Raw genomic sequence first — 19,620 nt, 5'->3', positions numbered from 1 at the left:
AATTAAATAAATATACGATTATACGGGGCCAATTAACGGCTAATGGAAAGGCGTGATGTTTTTTTAAATTGTAAATCACTTATATGTTTTAATGAGAACAAAATGAAAAAATACCTAATACTAATTCGGGGACAGTTCTTGACAGAAACAGGAATCTCCGGAAAGGGGGGGGGGCGTACAATTAAGAATCAAATTGTAGAAAATATACGACAAGCATCTGTCATAAATATTTTTTTTTAAAGAAAAGAACATAAAGAAAAAAAGAAAGATAAACAAAGGTGGGGGGGGGGAGGGGGGGGGGGGGGGGTCATGCATGTGTCCACTGTGTAGGTCTTTTCCCTGGATCTGCGGGGAGTGGTTTGCCTTGATGAGCCTCACCTCTACGGTTTCGCTGTGATTGTTTAATGTGTAAGGCCTATATACTGAAATTTCGTCCACTTAGGCGGACTGGTCCGTATGACGCGACGGTATTCGTGGAAAATCGAGTCGACAACTTCAGTTTCCGGTGTCACAAATCTTTGTTTGGTCAGGTATGTATTTTTCTTTTTATTGCACTAATTTATTAAGAATCTATAACATTTGATAACTCATTATTTCAAGTGAACCCCTGTCTGCTTATATGATTGTAATTAATGCAAATCCATGTTCGTTAAATCGCATCGAGCTTGAATAGAAGTTATGTCGTAAAATATCGTCTGTCCCATACGCTAAAATTGGCGTATGGTCAACTCTGATGAAGTTGAGTGCGCTTGCCATGTAGACATTGGTGGTGTGACCAAAGTTCGCGCGTGACCTAAGTTCGCTATCTCAAAGAAATCAGTAAGATTTCGAAAATCTGATATCACCAATGGAAAGAGGAACATAAAATTACCCAGAAATGAAATTTTCTTTGGAATTGGGTACGAAATTGTGAAAATATTGCCAAATTTTGCAATCTTTTAATTTGTTTGCGTCCGTTCTGAAAAATTATCAACTTACCAATATTGCGATCAGGGTGTGGAAATCTTCATTTTGAGAGCAGATATCCTCAAAATTGTAAGTAATTAGTGGTACCGACTGGTTGTATGATATTTTGCCTTGCAAATTATACCTTATTATTGATAGATCATAATTTTTTATAAAGCAGCTGTAAACCCCCGTGCATGAACTTAGGTCTCGTTGTTTTTATGACTTTCTTAGATGCAGCGCGCACACACGATCGGACATCAAATTTTTAGATCGCAATATCTTCGAAATCCTTTGACGATAAGATTAAGATTCTGCCTAACTGAATTCAGCTTCCAGAAGTTACCAGAGCATCCTAAAATACTCTAAAACTGAGAGTCGACGCTTATGGCGTGCGTATTGACCTCGAGTCTAGCGTTGTATACAAGTACTGTAGCCTACATCAAACTAATCAAAGATTCCATTTTTTGAACTTTTGTACCATTTGGATACTCTACTAATACAACTTAACGTGGACTATCAAATCATTAGGTTGAATATACCATAATGGTACATGATTCTCTTAGTAAAGTGGAAAGAAATGTCAAAAAAACTTACTTTTAAAAATAAAGCCCTTTTTCTCTCCCCTTTACCAGAGTCTTCGCACGTACTCAGTAGGGGCGCTGGTCCGAGAATAAGGATCGTCTTCGTAAATGCGGACAGACGTGTCCTCAAAATTAAGGATCCTCCACATTTTTGCAGACGTTTCATATTTCCGATCTGCTCGTCGGCGATGCGAAAAATGGATTTTGCGATGATTTTCTTGATGCATTTTTTATTGACTGTCTACAGTTATAAGTGATAAGTCCTCGGGAAGACAGACAAACCATACAAGTAGATGGTAAACTGGGGTTATTTTCTTATGCGAAATCTGTTTTTTGCATCGACAGAGTGCGGTTCAGGAACCCAAAACCCGCAGAGCGCAGATTAAAAAAACGTTCGCAAAAATGCAGAAGATACTTTTTTGTAGGAAGCAATTTGTCCGCGTTTACGAGGGTATCCTTGTTTATGCGGACGATCCTCATTCTCCGACCAGTGCCCCCACTGATATGTGGGCTCAGCGATAGCGCTTCGGTGGCAATATGCTATTTTAGATTTTAGATAATTCAGATGAACACTATTTATTGCCTGGAATAAAGACTCTGCTTGGAAACAGGGGTTCCCTTGAAAAAATGGAAACAAATCTAATTTTTATGTGTTTCTGTCCACAGAGTTGGGAATGTGCAATTGACTTGTCAAGATAATCTAAGATGGAACAGACCAGATATAACCTCCGAAGGAAGTCCAGAGAAGGTCCTAAGGTGGACCAAAGAGTGGACCAAAGGCCACCAACAAAAGAACAAAATGGTAAGAAATTTGTCCAACCAATAGAATCATCAAAGTTTATCTCAATTTGCTTTGAAGAGTTTACAGAACTTCCCTCATCATAAATCTGTTTCAGGTACCCGGTAGTGGTCCTATTCAACATTATGACAAGTCTTAAAAAAGTTGATTTTGTTATTGTTTAAATGTAATTCCTCAGTCGCACCTTTGTCGCTAGAAAAGACTTTTTAATTTTTAAAAGTTGATTTTGTTATTGTTTAAATGTAATGCCTCAGTCACACCTTTGTCGCTAGAAAAGACTTTTTAATTTAGGGTTGATTCTTAAAGGGGAGATTCTCAGCCTTAAAATGTTATATTACCCTTCAGAATTGTATGTCCCTAACTCAGATTGTTACTTAAGAGAAAATATGTTCAAAGTCTCTGACTCCTTAGGTCTGTGGCAGGGTGACAAAAGGAGGATTAAAACTCTATAGAAATTTCTGTGAAGGGAACTGTAATGATCAGATTGTTCTTAAACTTGACACACTAAATAAGCACATCGTGTTCTTTATTTCTCTGAGGAATCGATGTAATAGCTTACTCTGTTTTAAAGTTATTTGAAGATAAAACTGAGACCAGGGGGGCGTTTCACAGAACTTGTCATCAGTGACCAATGACAGTTTTTGTTATAAGCTACTGAAATCCTTGCTTCTGATTGGTTATCAGCAGATTTGTCACTGATTTTTGTAATTTGTCATTGGAAAAAGGCTTTCTGAAATGGGTCCCAGTAGCAAGGTCGTATTAAATGAAATAAAAACTACTACAACAAACTCAAATCAGGGAAACGTAGGTCTACAAAAGTGGTGTGTGTCATGTGATTGCTTCATAGCCAATAGGATGCTCTCTACCAATACCGGGCCTATTTCATGTATTTATATGTTCAGAAGTTAATCCGTTGACTAGTGAATCCATTCATTGCCATAGGGTGCATACAGGGGCCACCCGGCTCCAGTAGGCAATGACTTAAAGGAAACCAAAACCTTCATACTAAGTAACTTTTATTGTAAAGTTTAAGATAATTGAAAAATATCAGTGAAAACAAAATCGGGCAAGGAATAAGGAAGTAAGAGCTTTTTAAAATTACTAGTCACTAGAGGGCGGTATTCAATTTGATGACATCATCTGTGAACAACTCTCTATGCCTTTTGTACATCAAATTTCATGTTTTTCCTTCTTTCTTGTGATTGAGATAATGTACTCCCCTGAAAGCAAGATATAGAATGCAAAATGATATTCTACTTCACATGTTATGAAGTCGGATCAAGAACACAAATAAATACGAAGAAAACAACAAAATTGTGAAATTTTATGTACAAAAGGCATGGAGAGTTGTTCACAGATGATGTCATCAAATTGAATACCGCCCTCTAGTGACTAGTAATTTCAAAAAGCTCTTACTTCCTTATTCCTTGCCCGATTTTGTTCAAATTTTCACTGATTTTATTCAAATCTTTTAAACTTTACAATAAAAGTAACTTAGTATGAAGGTTTTGGTTTCCTTTAGAGGGAAAGACCAGTATTGGAAACGCCCCAATTTAAAAAATAATGAAATGAAAGCTCTTATTATCAATCATGTGAAAGAATGTGTTTTGAATATTACATTATGATAAAAAATTTGACGGGAAACCGCCTACTAATTGATATATTTGGTAAATTAGTGTACCTCTCGCCTGTTGAGAGATATGAAATGCACGTGTCGCGCACGTGTGTGTAGTCCCATATACATCTTTCTGTGTACAGTGCTTCTAACTTGATGAAGAATTGGCCAAATTTCTTATCATTTTGATGATTCCGGAACCTTGCAGTACATCTATGCTAGATGATCAACCTCTTCTGATCGATTTCACAACCTTTCTTTCACAATGCAATCGCATGACCATAACTGGTCTTTAGCTTTAAAGGAATTTGCCTCAGATTCTAAACAAAATCCTGGATTTAGCTCATGCTGCAAATATAATCATAAACCTTTAGGTCAGTCAGGAATCCCATGACTTTTACAAGCCGATCGCCTGTCTGATTATCAAGATATTTATGACTGGAATTCGAAATTTCAAAAATCGTTTTCCCCTACGTTTTTAATAACACTACAGTCTATTGGGAGAAATGAGAATGGTAAAACTGGTCACTCAAAGATTTTTACTTTTTTGAGGCACTTCATGATCATTTTAAAGCATATAGTGCTTCAATATTACACCATATCTCAGACAGTTGATAAAAACACGTAGGGCCATGCATCCCAGATTTGTAAAACTGGAAACATTGTTAAACAATGCCTTTAAAGATAAAGACCAGTTATGGTCATGCGATTGCATTGTGAAAGAAACGTTGTGGAATCGATCAGAAAAGGTTGATCATCTAACATATAAGTATTGGTGTATCCTGCAAGGTTCTGGAATCATCAAAATAATAATAAATTTGGCCTAGTCTCGGTAAAGTTGCAAGCACTGTACACAGCAAGATATACATGGGACTACGCGACACGTACATGACACATGCATTATATATATCAGGTGCAAATATATATAATAATTTACCAAATATATCAATTAGTAGGCGGTTTCTCGTCAAAATTTGTATGATTACGTATTAGTCAAAACATATTCTTTCACATGATTGGTAATAAGAGCTTCCATTTCATTTGTTGAGAGGGGGGCGTTTCCAAAACTTGTTTTTACCTTTAAACTATTTATCATTGACTCTCCTACCATTTCTAGATGTCCAAAGGATAGCTGAAAGCACGGAAGCACCCAGCGTGAAGACTGTAGAATCTACCGAAGTCCAGACCTCTCGTCCGGCCCTCATTGTTCTTCTTATATTCCTTTCATCTGTCTGTATCATGGGCCTAGTCTACTGGAGCTTTCCAGAAATTGATGAGTGAGTCAAGACATTTGAATTGAATTGAATTGAGCTGAACAGAATTGAATTGAATTGAATTGAATTGAATTGAATTGAATTGAATTGAAATGAATTGAATAGAATTGAATTGAATAGAATTAAATTGAATTGAATATAATTGAATAGAATTGAATTGAATTGAAATGAATTGAATAGAATTGAATTGAGTTGAATAGAATTGAGTTGAATTGAATTGATATTAATGGAATTGAATTGAATAGAATAGAATTGAGTTGAAACAAATTAAATTGAATTTCACCACTTTCATAAAAGCATGCAAAGTCAAAGAATACAATTGAATATTTCTTACAACATAAAAGGGAAAAATACTAAAGGAAACTACGAAGTGGTTGGATCATCAAAGGGTTACAGAAACTTATAGGTACATGATCCTACACAAAATGCAAAAACTAACAGGAAAAAAAGGGACAAAGAAATATGGTAATACAATGGTACTTACACACATAAAAAGTGTGGTTGTCAAAGTCATTCATTGAAGGGCATTAGTTTCACATTAAATAAGCTTCATGTTTTTGGCAATGCTGATTTAAAGATAAAGTTGAGTTCTGATCATGCGATTGCATTGTGAAAGAAATGGTGTGGAATAGATCAGAAAAAGATGATCATGCAGCATAGAAGTATTGGTGTGTACTGCAAGGTTCTGGAGTCATCAACATGATTTTTGAGTTTTCTTTCATAGACTCATATATTGTTAAATGGCTATGCTCACTCGTACATGAATCATACTGAGTGAACATGCACTCGCTTTTTTTCTGCCTTATTTCAGAGATGACATGGAGCATATTAAACTGCCCAAGAATATGGATGACGCAAAAGTTCTAGGAAAGATATTATCCCGTTACAACGAACAGAACTCCATTGCTGTGACGGCAGCATTCTTCATTACATACATATTGTATCCTTTGCTGCTCTGAGATATGCGCCAGTGATACTTACCCTGGGGGGTGTTTCACAGAGACTAAGATCGACTGTAAGTTGGACTTAACTATGGCTGGCCGTTCATGGCACCGATTCCTCTCACCATTATGATCTTTAGATAATATCTTTTCCTTCTATAATGAATTACCAAAAAGGTAAATTCTGTAGATTTGTGACCATAATTTGTATGTCCCTTGAGAGACGAATGCTAGTAAATGGTGATAGGAAACAGTGGCATGAATGGCTTGCCATAGTTAAGTCCAACTTAAAGTTGATCTTTGGCTTACTTTGAATCATTGTGTCATCGCCGTCCTGTCGGGTGGTCGCTTTACCCGACCTTTTGTCAAAACATGCCCCTTTATTCATGAAATGTCGGAGGTAATGTTTGTGAAATAAACCCCTCTCTTCTACAAATGGTCTGGTCCAATTTACCAGAAACTTTGTGCAAACCCTACGACATACATGTATCTACTAAAGGTCTTGAGATCTTCCGTGTTCATTTCACAAAAGGTTGTGTAACGCGACCGACCCCGACCGGAGATGATGACCTGATGATTTAAAGTAAGCCCTAATCCTACTGGTGTGGTGGGCTATTCTGCAGTTCCCCTCAGATAGCTTAGGGAAATGTAGTGGCAAGAAAAATGGCATTAGGGGGGTGTTTCACAAAGATCCTAAGTTGAACTTATCTCTAAGTTGGACTTAAACATTATGGAATGCCGTTAGCATCATTGAAAATATTTTGTAAAAGTTATTTAAAAGACATTAAATGTTGAGTCAAAACATTCATATTTTCAATCATCAAGGAGATTTTAATGTTATTGACGTGGAATTTATGAAAAGTCTGAAATACTTGAATTTTCGCTTTTGAATATATTTTATTTTGAGGCTACAAATGGCTCTTCATAATTTGTAAGTCTAACTTAGAGATAAGTTCAACTTAGGATCTTTGTGAAACACCCCCCATGGAATGCAAAATGCCTTATTGTTTAAAATCAAAATTTTAACGCATGATGGTTAGGATATGGAGCTGGACAATGCATGTATCATCTCAATGAGGGTTTAATGGTAGCTGAACTTTCATTCAGACGTGTCAACAAAAACTTTAGAATAACAAACATCACCAACTATTATGAACTTTGTGTTCCGCATATGTTTTTTCGTCGCACTACATTTTGCTAACCTACCTAAGTTTGTCCAGGTGATAGTAAAAAGAAGGTGGATTATAAGCTGTTGGAATGGAAGAGGGGGGGGGGGGGGGGGAGGAGAGGATATACCCTGTTTCGATATGCGATATCCGAATATCCGGTATCCGTCGTAGTTCAATAAACAACATCATTCACAAAATAATCGAGAGAATACAGCATCGTCACAGTGTCTCGGTATGGTACACTGTGTGCTGTGCGGTGCTCGCACTATTAGAAGTTACAACGACGCGAAAATCGTCTTCTAAATTATAAATTATAAAATTCCCAACTGTCTTGGACTGGATCAAGATGTACTTTTAGCAATCAAAATTGATTTCAAATATCCCACCGCTGCCACCATGATGAGTTTGAGGGTCTTGGTAAGGGTAGATAACCCGGGATAATAGAGAGTCGGCAGGCTGGTTTGTTATGGTAGACATGTTATTTATTCAACTACCACGGATACCGGATATTTGGATATCGCATATCGTAACATACCCCAAATGAGAATTTACTTGTGGGGATGTAATTATCCTCGAATAAATACATTTGCCCTATCATTATTGAAGAGAGGGATTCTATCTATCGGTAGACTTGTATGATCAGTTATACCGTGCGTCCCCCAAAAAAGGATTTACCTCTCACAAATTGGAAGGCTAATTCCTGCGCAACCTGATTTTCATACCCTTTACAAAAGTGAGCAGTGCTCACCCAAGCATGAATTATTCTCAGACTTTTTGGTGTCATATGAAAGTTGAGTTTATGAGCTTTCCATACATATAAAACTTTTCCCCCAGAATCATATATTTTTTATTCGACAGCCATTTCAAAAGTGTATATTTTTTTGGGGGGACGCACGGTACAGATAAATAATGTTATTATTTCCTTGACACTTTTCATCCGCTCAGTTTACAAACCTTCGCTATACCAGGGTCCATATTCCTGAGTATACTATCAGGATTCTTATTCCCGTTTTTTGTAGCTCTCTTTTTAGTCTGTCTGGTGAGTATTTTCAATTTATGTATATTTTTTCGAACCCAGTCCTCTACTAGACACACCCGTTCAAAATGATTCCAGCTAGTCATTCCATGTGTTTCGAATTGTACTGTCAAACCTTCTCTAGCAACTACCTGTATAGAAAGACCACAATTTTGTTTATAAGTCAATCTGGACTACAATACTTGTATCTACTTTCGCCCTGTATATAACAAACAATGCCTAAGCAGTACCTGTTTGTCCCCCATGGTCCCTTTTTTATTACGTTAATTGAGAGCTGATTTGATGAGATAACCACCTGTCAGTGACCATGCAGGGATGTGTAATCCCTGCTGGCCAAACTAGTGCAGATAGGCTTTAAGATATTCAAGATATTCTATTTACCCATAACCATAAAGACATACAGACATTAATACAATATACAATGGCAAGGACCACAAGATGAGAAATGCTTGTAAGGAATGGCGTGAAAAAAACAGTATAAACAACAAAACAAATACAGTCAAACCTGCTTTAGTGACCACCTGTCTACAAAGGCAACACTTGTTGTTTCCCTTGAAAATGGTTTCTCATTGAATCATGTACTAAAGTAACCTGTCTACAAAGACCACCTGTTTACAAAGGCTTTAAAATTGGCATACCTCTGTATAGGTTTATTAAAAACTGAAATTTGAATTTTTTTCTTGTTCTTGTGTTCTTTTCCCCTTGCAGTGTTCTGCTATTGGTGCCAGTAACTGCTACTTGATATCCTATTTTGTCGGAGTTCAGTTAGTTCAGAAGTACATTCCTGAAAGGGTAGAAAAATGGTCAGCAACGGTAAGCTTCTTGGTTATCCTATTCTTCGTAGTTTATATTTAAAAGCATATTTAATTGCATGTCATATTTTCTTTTAGTTATGATAACTTTCTTGTTTTTTCTCCTTATTATTTTCATGGGTTGAGGCTGTTCAATAGAGTCACCTATCAACATACCTTCCTAATTTAATCACGATCATTTTTTGTTGTCGACAAACTAGACAATTTATGACGTCAAAATTAGTGTAGTTTTATACGCTTCTTAGTGATGTCGAACTCCCCTTGAAAACATGAATATTCAATGAAGGTAGTTGCATACTCATAAGAATTTCCATACTTTCACTATTCAAATTCTTCTTCCACTATGCATCAGTGTTAATGGACCCCCCCCCCCTCCCCCTTGACCATGGTTTGTGTTATTTGATTTGTCATTGTTTTATGATAATATTACAACTTTAATTTCATTGTAATATAGTAATGATAACATATCACAGAATATAAGGAGCCCTTAGTAATAGTGCCTTCCACATGCTTTTATGACATGTATTACCCCTACATCAATCTCATAATCCATCAATATTTGTTGTGTATATTATGCAATTGCAAACAATAGCCAGTTTAGGTATCAACAAATAATTATTTACAGCTGGGGAGCGTTTCACAAAACTTGTCATCAGTGAAAAATGACATTTTTTGTTATAAGCTACTGAAATCCTGGCTTCTGATTGGTTATCAGCAGATTTGTCACTGATTTTTGTCATTTGTCATTGAAAAATGCTTTGTGAAACGGGCCCCTGGTCACACCACTAGTCCCTGCAAGGAGAGCCCCAAGGAATTTTGCTGCTGCTCATATCTGTGTTGGTCAGTAGAGCGTCCGCCTCACAACCGGGAGGTCGTGGGTTCGAACCCCGGCCGCGTCATACCAAAAGACGTTAAAAGACGGGAGTTGCTGCTACTTTGTTTGGCGTTCAACAATAAGGGATAGAGCAACGTCAGTCTGGCGCTGCTCAGTGGCTGCCGGGCTCATGATCAATTGGGCAAAAAGAATTTCCGTTTTCGGTTTAACTTAATAAAATTTGGAGTGGACTTTAAAAGATTATTATTATTATTATTATTATTATGTGGAGTAGATATCTTCAGTCACAATAACCAATCCTCCTTTTATTCCGTAGGTTGCAAGGCATCGAGAACATCTTCTTAACTACATCATATTTTTGAGAATAACTCCATTCTTACCGAACTGGTTCATCAACATTACCTCACCTATATTAGAAGTCTCCCTGTGGCCCTTCTTCATCGGTACTTTCCTTGGTAAGTCCCGACTCCTTGTGAAAAGATACACTTGAAATTATTATGAAAAACTCTCGTTAAAACTATACCCCACCACTATAACACAGGAATCAATGTAAATCAGGTGGGGTATCAGGACCCCACTTTCGTCAACATTACCTCACCTACATTAGAAATCTCCCTTTGGCCCTTCTTCAGTGGTACTTTTCTTGGTAAGTCCTGACTTCATGTGAACAGATACACTTAAAATAAACATAGGTTTCTTGTCTGTTACTCTGATAGTAATCTTGATAATAATGATAATAATGATAATAATAATTATAATAATAATAATGATAATAATGATAATAATAACAGTAATAATAATAAACAAATATACCATGCACTGAGAGGCTCTAGTTGAAATTATGGATCAAGGTGGCAGGAATAGCACTTTTTTTTGAGGGGCGTAGCCCCGAAGAAAATAGTGCTGTTTCTGTCACCAAGGAATCCATAATTTCACTAGTGGCTTGAAATAGTGCATGATGTATTTGTTTTATATTTTCAAACCAAACTTTATAACAATAATGATCGATAATGATAATAATAATAATATTTACTGTCACTGAAGTAGTGTAGAGTCGGTAAGAGCAGCACAGATGACCGCGACCGATAACACATTGATCTTGATCGATCGCATATACATGACGTCATCCATGGTATAGTACACTATACCATGGATGACGTCACGGTTGCATCATAGCAATGTTATGTTTGGTCGCATGATGCTATGTTGACCAATCGCTGAACAGGATTTCATTCATCAAAAATATAATAATAACTATAATAACATTCAAATCAAATAATAATAATCATGATGATGATGATAATTATAATAATAATAATAACAATTACACAAAAAATAAAAATATTATTACCCCCGTCATCAAGTTCATTCAGGCACATAGTGTGCACCATTTTCACTCCCTGGGGAGTCCTCCCATACTGTCTCCATGAGAGCAAAGTCTATCATAACGACTTTCGTCATACTACCAGATCCCCATTTCTCTCCAGGGTATGGAGTGGCAAGTGTAGATTAGTGCTTTGCCAAAGGCCATTAGTGCCGTGTCAGGGGTCAAACCCACAACTTTTACAATTCCAGTCAAGTGCTAAAACCACTCAACTTTAACACTTCTACACGTCATATACAGTGGTTTAGGAAAAGTGCAATTGGTTTATTCACTCCTCATGACTGAATAGAAAATGTTTAAAACCATTAAATTTATTGAGACATTAAAAGTTAGCTATTAAACTCTGAATTGAGCAAAAGAAATAGTGATTCTACTGAAACTGTTGGAGATTGAAACACTTATTCCAAGTGGGATACTGGTATGTAAATTCTTAATTTTTTAAAGGAAACCTCTGCTATTAATTAAGGAACTTTAGCAACATGACACCTTTTTCAAATCATATAAAACAGCCATGATACCCATAATTTGCAGACAGATATTTTTGTTTGCTGCAAAAATTCAGTGATATCTCAGATTTATTCGGTTATTATTCTCTTTTAATCTTTTAGAGATACTATGTCCCTTTTGAATTGAATTGATTTATTTGCAGCCAACATCAAATTCTGTAGAACTTTGCAGGAATTAGGAATATGTCTGTCCTATCTGTGAAATTTAAACATTAGCAGTGTCCTCGTATTCAAATTATGCAAGGAAACCCGTTTACCTTCAAGACTTCACTGTCAGACACTACATTTTTATTGAGTGACTGACTGACATATTTTTTTCTTTGGTAATAACATACATAAAATGAGCTGTAACGGGTAAATGACCATTTGTCTACATCAATAACCCACTACTTGTAATGGCCAAAATTAACCTGATTGAATCTTTGTGCAGCACCAAACGTACAACCATTCAGTAAAAGGGTCTAAAAAATCAGACTATTACTTAGGTGATTGCAATCACTTAAGTCGATTAGACGATTAGACAACTAATGTTTGTTATTTTCGCACTAAAAGCCATTTTCAAGACCTTCCGTTTTGAGGGAAGATATAAATTAGTATTGTATTTCAAATACCGTTGGAATTTAACCTTTTTCATTTTTTTGGCCTGCAAATGGGACATAGTACCTTTAAAGGTGTAGTAATAACCAGTGCAATCTCAGTTTTTATTCAGTTTTTTATTCTCTTTTATAGGTGTGGCGCCCCCCTCGTTTGTTGCCATCCAGGCAGGTACGACCCTGTATCAGTTGACCCATGCAGGCGACGCCCTCTCCTGGACGTCTGTCATCGTCCTGGCTGTCTTAGCAGTCCTATCTATCCTACCAGCCGTCTTCAAGCAAAGGCTACAAGCAAAGTTTGAATAATATGAGTCCATACATCATCATCATCATCATTGAATCAGACAATGTTACAGGGAAACCAATCTTGTCACTACATCGGTTTTAGTAGTGTCGAAATATTAATATATGGTAGCAGACGTAATTAACATTTGTTGAGCGTATCCGGACACCTACCCCCTGGAAAACCACCCCCGGACAACTACCTCCTAGAGTAGTTGTCCTAGAAGGTGGTTGTCATAGGGGATAGTTGTCTAGGGGGTAGTTGTCCTGGGGTAGTTGTCTGGGGGGTAGTTGTCCTGGGGAAGTTGTGTGGGGGGTAGTTGTCTGGGGGGTATTTGTCTGGGGGTAGTCGTCCAGGGGGTAGTTGTCCTAGGGAGGTAGATGTCCTAGAGGTTGGTTGCCCAAGGGGTAAGTTCCTAGAGGGTGGTTATCCGGGCGGTGGTTATCCAGGGGGTGCGTGTCCTAGAACCATGATGGTATATATATTCACTTTTTTTAATCAGTTAAAAGCTATTTATGAAAACTGATTTGACAGTACATTTAGAATATTTGTTATAAAGTTTTGTTTATTTGTGTTTTCATTCTTTTGTTAATTTTTTTTTTATGTGTGTTAATATAAACCCATTAATATAAATAAAGTTTAATATATAATGCATTTCCCATTGGTTTAATTATTACTTTTTACATATCATTTAAAGATGCTTAGCACTCATGGGGAATTTGACACTGTTCGGGTGTATACCGAATAACAGGTGTTGTCAATCACCAGGATTAGCCTTCAGTTTTATGACCAACAGGCCTTATGTAATGCTCTGCATCTTCCACCGATAGCCCCATATTGCAAAGTTGTTATCATTCATTTCCCTCACCCGAAGACTCTCTGAGAAACCAGGGGTGTTTTTTTTATGGGACCACAGGTTTGCTGTGTAAGAGGCTTGTACACTCATTAGTGGTATTTCCACCAAGTCTGGTGTCAGGGAATTACGACCTATTGCACATGGACACCGTCTACCATCTCCATGTAACGTGTTATTCCATATCAGTGTGTATGCACAGTGAGGACCGACCTGCATTGTTATATGTGTTGCATCAGTGCAAGGTTGCCGATGAGCCGGACAGTGTAACAAACCAATTCAGCGGAATTGTTCCTCAAACATTCCTAGAGGTGTTGTGGTTAAAGGGATTGGGTAACTTTGTCTCAGATTCTGAAACAAAATCCTGGATTTAGCTCATGCTGCAATGATAATTATAAACTATTAGGTCAGTCAGGAACCCCATGACTTTTACAAGCCAATCGCCTGTCTAATTATGAAGATATTTATGATTGGAAATCGAAATCAAATCTTGCATTTTCCAAACGGTTTTCATAATAATACTTGAGTATGATCAAACCGGTCACTCAAAGATTTTTACTTTTTTAAGGCACTGCTTGCTTATTTTGAAGCGTAATTTTTGTAGGGCTTCAATATTACACCATATCACAGACACTGACAACACGTAGGTCTGTACATCTCAGATTTAACATGGTTAAACGATGCCTTTAAGTGGATACATCATTGTGGATCATATGGTTTGCGGTTCAAGTCCCGCCAGGGCACTAATGCCCTTTAGCAAGGCATTAATCTTCATTTGCCACTCTCCTTCCAGGTGTCAAACAGGTACCGGTAGGAAGGAAATCCTTGAATGCTGTGAGCACTGAAAACGGTAGCCTCCCAGATCTGAGGTATTCATCGGTATTGCCATGAGCACCTTGCATGGTGGATATGTGCCCTATGAAATACCAGTATCTAATAGTACCGGTATTATTATTATTATTATTGTTATTATTATTCAACAATATGATTATATAAGTAGATGTCATCAATTGTCTACAAACAAAAATTAAATGTCCACATTATCAGTGGCAGTAACTGCCTACTTGGGGGTCAGCCGATGATGCAGATTTGTTCCACAGAAACACCACACACAATGTACATTTGTCTGTAATAATCTTTATGATTGAAGGACACAAAACTACCTTCCTTCCTGATAAACCTTCAACATTCTCTTGGAAGACCCACAGATTTATCAAAGATAATAAAAATGAGAATTTTGTACCGTACCCATTTGAATTCTGCAATACACTGACATTATTATCTGATGTCAGAAATTTGAATGGAAATGTATGCTTTACAGTTAACTCTGCATAGCTTGAAGTTGCACTAGTAAAATTTTTCCCTAAGGCCTAAAAAAAAAAATTGATGACTTGGCGTAACCCGCCCGACCCTATTTTTATCGCCGACCCTACGCTTTTTTTTTTTTTTTTTAATTTTTATTTTTTTTTGATTTTTTTTTTTTGATAAAGGATTCTGAAATACTGAAGACATTTTTTAACTGTTTGTTATTACAGAGCCATTCACAATTGTAAATATTTTCACAAGTTGTAATTGGCTACTCTTCTCAACCCTCATTCTTCAAGATTTTGGATACATGTTAACATGTTAACATGTTAATCTCTAGACAAGTTATAAAAATGCTAGTCAATACATTGTGCAAATACTAATATTTGTGAACAGCCCCTTCTAAACCTACATATTCACCTGTTTATCCTGTTGAAGACAGTGTCTGAGATATCTCAGGCTGGGGTCTGTTGGAAACCTATTAATGCGTTCGTATGTTTATGTGCATGAGGGTGTATGTACATGTACATGTATGTATGCAGGGGGGGGGGGCAGGTGTATGTATGCATCCCCCAGGTCCCAAGGTGATCAAGATTTCAACAATTTCTTGCTCACTTTGCTCACACAGTGTGTGTGTGTCCATATATGTGTGTGTCCATATATGTGTGTGTGTGTGTGCGTGGAGTTATTTGAACATATTGTGGTCTACCCCTCTCATCAGATCATCCCCAAGGTCTGAGGACCTATCTACGCCACTGTATGTATGTATGTGTATGAATGGCTAATTTCATGTATGCAAATATAAGCAACAACAAAAAAACAAAAACAAAAACAAAAACAAAAACAAAAAAAAATCGCCCTACCTACCCTAATTTTCAGTGACCCGTTACGCCAAGTCATCAATTTTTTTGTTTAGGCCTAAGTCAAATCATTTTATTTGACCAAACTATGCAAAACATGCCATGTTATGTACCCCTCCCAACTCAAATTTTGCATAAGTCGAACTATACGTGCATTGTATGGTCCCAACCGATTCAACCTATGTTGAGTTAACTGTATTTGTTTTGTTGATAATTTCAACAAAAACCTGCCTTTCATAAACAAACTTATACCTTCTGTTGCAATATGCTTGTTTTACACGATATATTTGTTTCACATTGAAATTCATCATTTGATATTCCATTTTGTTTAATTTTCCAAAATATTCATTGTTATGTGTTTGGTTGTACATGTATATTTATTGATCCAAAGAAGCATTATGCTTCAATATATATATATATATATATATCGTATAGAATGTAATTAATGTTCATATGTCTGTACTCTCAACATATTGAAGACATTTGTCTTTACATTCGAAAGCCAATCAACAGGTTACACTCTCACCCAGATGCATGTATATTGTTTTCAGAGACATATCACATATTATCTGAACAATGTAGCAATAAAAGAAATAAATCATTGTTGCCAATTTGAAGAACAATATGTGATTTATATATGTGGGAGTGTCGTGGTCGAGTGGTTTAAGGCGCTTGACTGGAGATGCGAAGGTCGAGGGTTCGAATCCTGACATGGCACTAACATCCTTTTGCAAGATATTAACCTGCACTTGCTACTCTCCACCCAGGTGTTAAATGGGTACCCGTCATTGTTGGTCAAACAGTTTTTGAGCATCAAGTAACGTCTGGCTGGAATGCTCCCCAGGGAGTGGAGGTTGTGCACACAATGTGTGCGGGCAAGCACTGAATCCAATGACCGGGGTAATAGTATATTTGTAAAGCGCTAAGAGACATTTGTATTAAGCGCTATATAAAAATTAAATATTATTATTATTATTTTATATTGGCACAAATTATAAATGCTGTTCCGAAAGGGTTAAGTCCGGAAATGAATGTTCATTTTCCTGAAAAAAAGATGGCAGTACATTTTCTGGTAGAAAATGTCTCTCGAATCTGGGACATATATTCATAACATCTGCAGTATATATAATAAAGTGGAAACTTGTTACGAAGAGCTCTGATACAAGATCCCTTATATAACAAGGTCAAGTTACTGGTCTAATCTGTTTATGCTACTTTTTTCTTCTTTTTTGCCTGATATTAGAAGATAATTTTCATTGTCCTTATGTCTTCATTATAACGAGTTCCCACTGTAAGGCCAAATTTAAAAAAAAACATGTTTAGCGTCCTGTTATTTTGAAAAATAGGAAGGAGGAGGCCCTTTTTTTTTCTTTTTCTTTCAAAACGGCCGCTCAAAATGGCCGCTCGGTACATTTTCCCTGACAGTCGGGCTATTTTTCAAGATGGACGCCGACATTTTTTTTTTAGATCAGAAATAGATCCATTTTAGCAGTGTTTTTCATGTTTTTTTTTCTTTTAAAAAAAAAAATAAAAAAAAATAAAATAAAAACAAAATAGGAGGCGGCCCCCCAAAAGGAATCGGGCAGGGACGCTAAACATGTATATTTGTTTTAATGGCCTAATGTTACGCTTTACATGCTAATAAATGAAACCTTATTATGGTTACCTGATTCTGGTGATTAGAGGGATTTTAATAAAAGTTTAATATATAAAGTGTTAGTGTCACTAATATACGCACAAAATAATTGTAATTGGTATGGAGTTTTTATTTTGGCGGGTAGAGATAGGTTGTAAATTTTTGGTGCATATTTTTTTACCCGTCATAAATTAAATGCATTATACCTCATAATGGCTATTACCGTAGAGTATATTTTGTTTGTTTATTTCTCATGTTTAAAAATAAATAAATCATAATTCCATTGTGTTCTTTCAGCTCCTTTCTATTTTTCTATGTGCTCAGTACAAGGATTCTAAGCCAATTTTATCTTCCTTCTCTAAATCCATGGATGTATTATTTCCTGCCTTTAACTTTGATCTTTTACTCCTCTTTATATTAATTTGTTACTCCTGCCTTTAAAAAAAACACCATTATCTCCCCTTCTTTTGTTTCTTTTGACATATCTCCTTCACGTTGTCCCTCTTATAGGCCTATATCTATTTTCTCACCCTTTTGTTTCTCTCTCTCCATATTTCTAATACTTATCTTTCTATCAAGTTTCTTTTCTTCTCTCTCTCTCTCCCCCTCTCTCTATCCACCTCTTAGACTGTCTCATATACTATTTGTTTCTCATCTTTCTTTCGCATTTTGTTCCCAGTTTTCTTTTTCTTTATACGTAATTATAAATGTAAGATAGTGAAGTAAAATATAGGAAGGTTAAAAGCAGGGAATACATGATTTAAAAGAACACATTTCCAAAGCCAGAGACTTATTTACAACATAATATTTCACAAAAAGAAACCAGTGAGACAGAGAGAGAGAGAGAGAGAGAGACGGAGAGGGGGTGAGAGCAAAAGAGAGAAGAGGAAAGAAAGACGAAAAGAAGAGAGGAGAGAGAGGAGAGAGAGTGAGAGAAGGAATACACATTTGGTCAGTAAAAATATCTACTGATAAATGACGTCAAGCAACACATCAGTATACAATACACACAAGTAACGAACCAAAGACTACTTTTGAAAGTTTTGTAAGTTATATTTAGTCATCAGAAATTATATAGACAATACACAGTATAAGTCAACAATATCTCGGAATGCTAGTAACGATTTTTGTAATCTCTTTTTTTCCTCATTTTTTTCTTTCTAACTCTATTGCCTACCTACTATGAAAAAGGTGGGATTGATATAATACAAATGGAACAGTTCAAACACGATTAATAGAAATTCCCCGAGTCCGTTGAAATACCCCTTTATACAACAGCTATAACATTCTTCATTCATTTATCTCACTGTATTTTCGCGCACCCAGCATCCAAACTGGTCGCCAAAATAGTCGCGCGCAAATCATTGAACACAAATTTTACATCGCCGCCTAAACGCGCACGAAAATGGACACCATATTTCACACGATAAGACTGCCCATGCCCCTGCACGCCGCAGTTGCAGTTTCCTTGTATGTTTTCATTGAACATATATACATGATCTCATTCTGACATCAGATTTGCAATGTACCAACAACTATCACATTTGTTCAGTTAGTAAAAATGACAAATTCGATAGGTGATGAGAACCTTTCTTAGCATATGAATTTGATTAAAAATAAAGCCTTAGAGTTTTGGTGTCGGTTACAGGTATTTTTACGCTCATTCGCTCAGTCGATCCCCATGATCACAACTTTTAACGGGAAAAAGGGAAAGAAAGAATTTGACGTGACACTTCTTCACGAGGAAAGCTGTTCCATCTGATCTCACACACTTGTAGATTTATTCAAAAAAAGTGAAAATGCTTTCAATAGATTTCCTAAATCGCGATACAGACTCTCTCGTTTTGACCAAAACTTTCTGACATTAATAATTGGTGAAAAAACTGCTATATCAGCTTCATAAAATGGGCAACAAGTTTGATCAGCAAATTTGCAGATACTTCCCTGATGCTTTTATATCAAACGACATAACTAGTAATGTCATGGTCCTTGGAGCAGCGGTGTAGTAAAACGAGAGGGGGGGGGGGGGGACTGCATCCCCTACCCTTATTCCATTAAAAACCTAAGTATATGCCATTAACGAAGTGCGTTTCATTGCCATCGATTTTGACTGCATTTTGTAAGTAAGCAATCGAAGGTAGGTCCGAATTATAACCCCGAATTTGTCGTGTCCAGCTTTTTGAAGAAAGT

At 36.5% G+C, this 19,620-nt stretch overlaps 1 protein-coding gene across 1 annotated transcript; it reads left to right on the top strand.

The window, feature by feature from the left end:
* The first annotated feature begins 447 nt into the window (after positions 1–447).
* Positions 448–13,036, top strand: LOC590316 (transmembrane protein 41B). The gene is made up of 8 exons (XM_030989295.1): positions 448–530; positions 2,196–2,331; positions 5,061–5,220; positions 6,029–6,157; positions 8,273–8,366; positions 9,072–9,176; positions 10,327–10,465; positions 12,630–13,036. The coding sequence occupies exons 2-8, from the start codon at positions 2,235–2,237 to the stop codon at positions 12,797–12,799; spliced, it is 894 nt and encodes a 297-aa protein (XP_030845155.1). The 5' UTR covers positions 448–530; positions 2,196–2,234; the 3' UTR covers positions 12,800–13,036.
* Positions 13,037–19,620: the final 6,584 nt, after the last annotated feature.

Source organism: Strongylocentrotus purpuratus, unplaced genomic scaffold (assembly GCF_000002235.5).
Source record: "Strongylocentrotus purpuratus isolate Spur 01 unplaced genomic scaffold, Spur_5.0 spur5_scaffold_18, whole genome shotgun sequence".
In the NCBI taxonomy this organism is placed as follows: domain Eukaryota; kingdom Metazoa; phylum Echinodermata; class Echinoidea; order Camarodonta; family Strongylocentrotidae; genus Strongylocentrotus; species Strongylocentrotus purpuratus.
The sequence above is the reverse complement of the archived record's forward strand: the minus strand, read 5'-3'. Positions and strand labels throughout refer to the sequence as shown.

Coding starts and splice junctions, on each gene's coding strand:
- LOC590316 (XM_030989295.1), top strand. CDS start 2,235: ATGGAACAGACCAGATATAACCTCCGAAGGAAGTCCAGAGAAGGTCCT. Junction 6,158..8,272: donor TTCTTCATTACATACATATT/GTATCCTTTGCT, acceptor TCATCCGCTCAG/TTTACAAACCTTCGCTATAC. Junction 9,177..10,326: donor TAGAAAAATGGTCAGCAACG/GTAAGCTTCTTG, acceptor TTTATTCCGTAG/GTTGCAAGGCATCGAGAACA.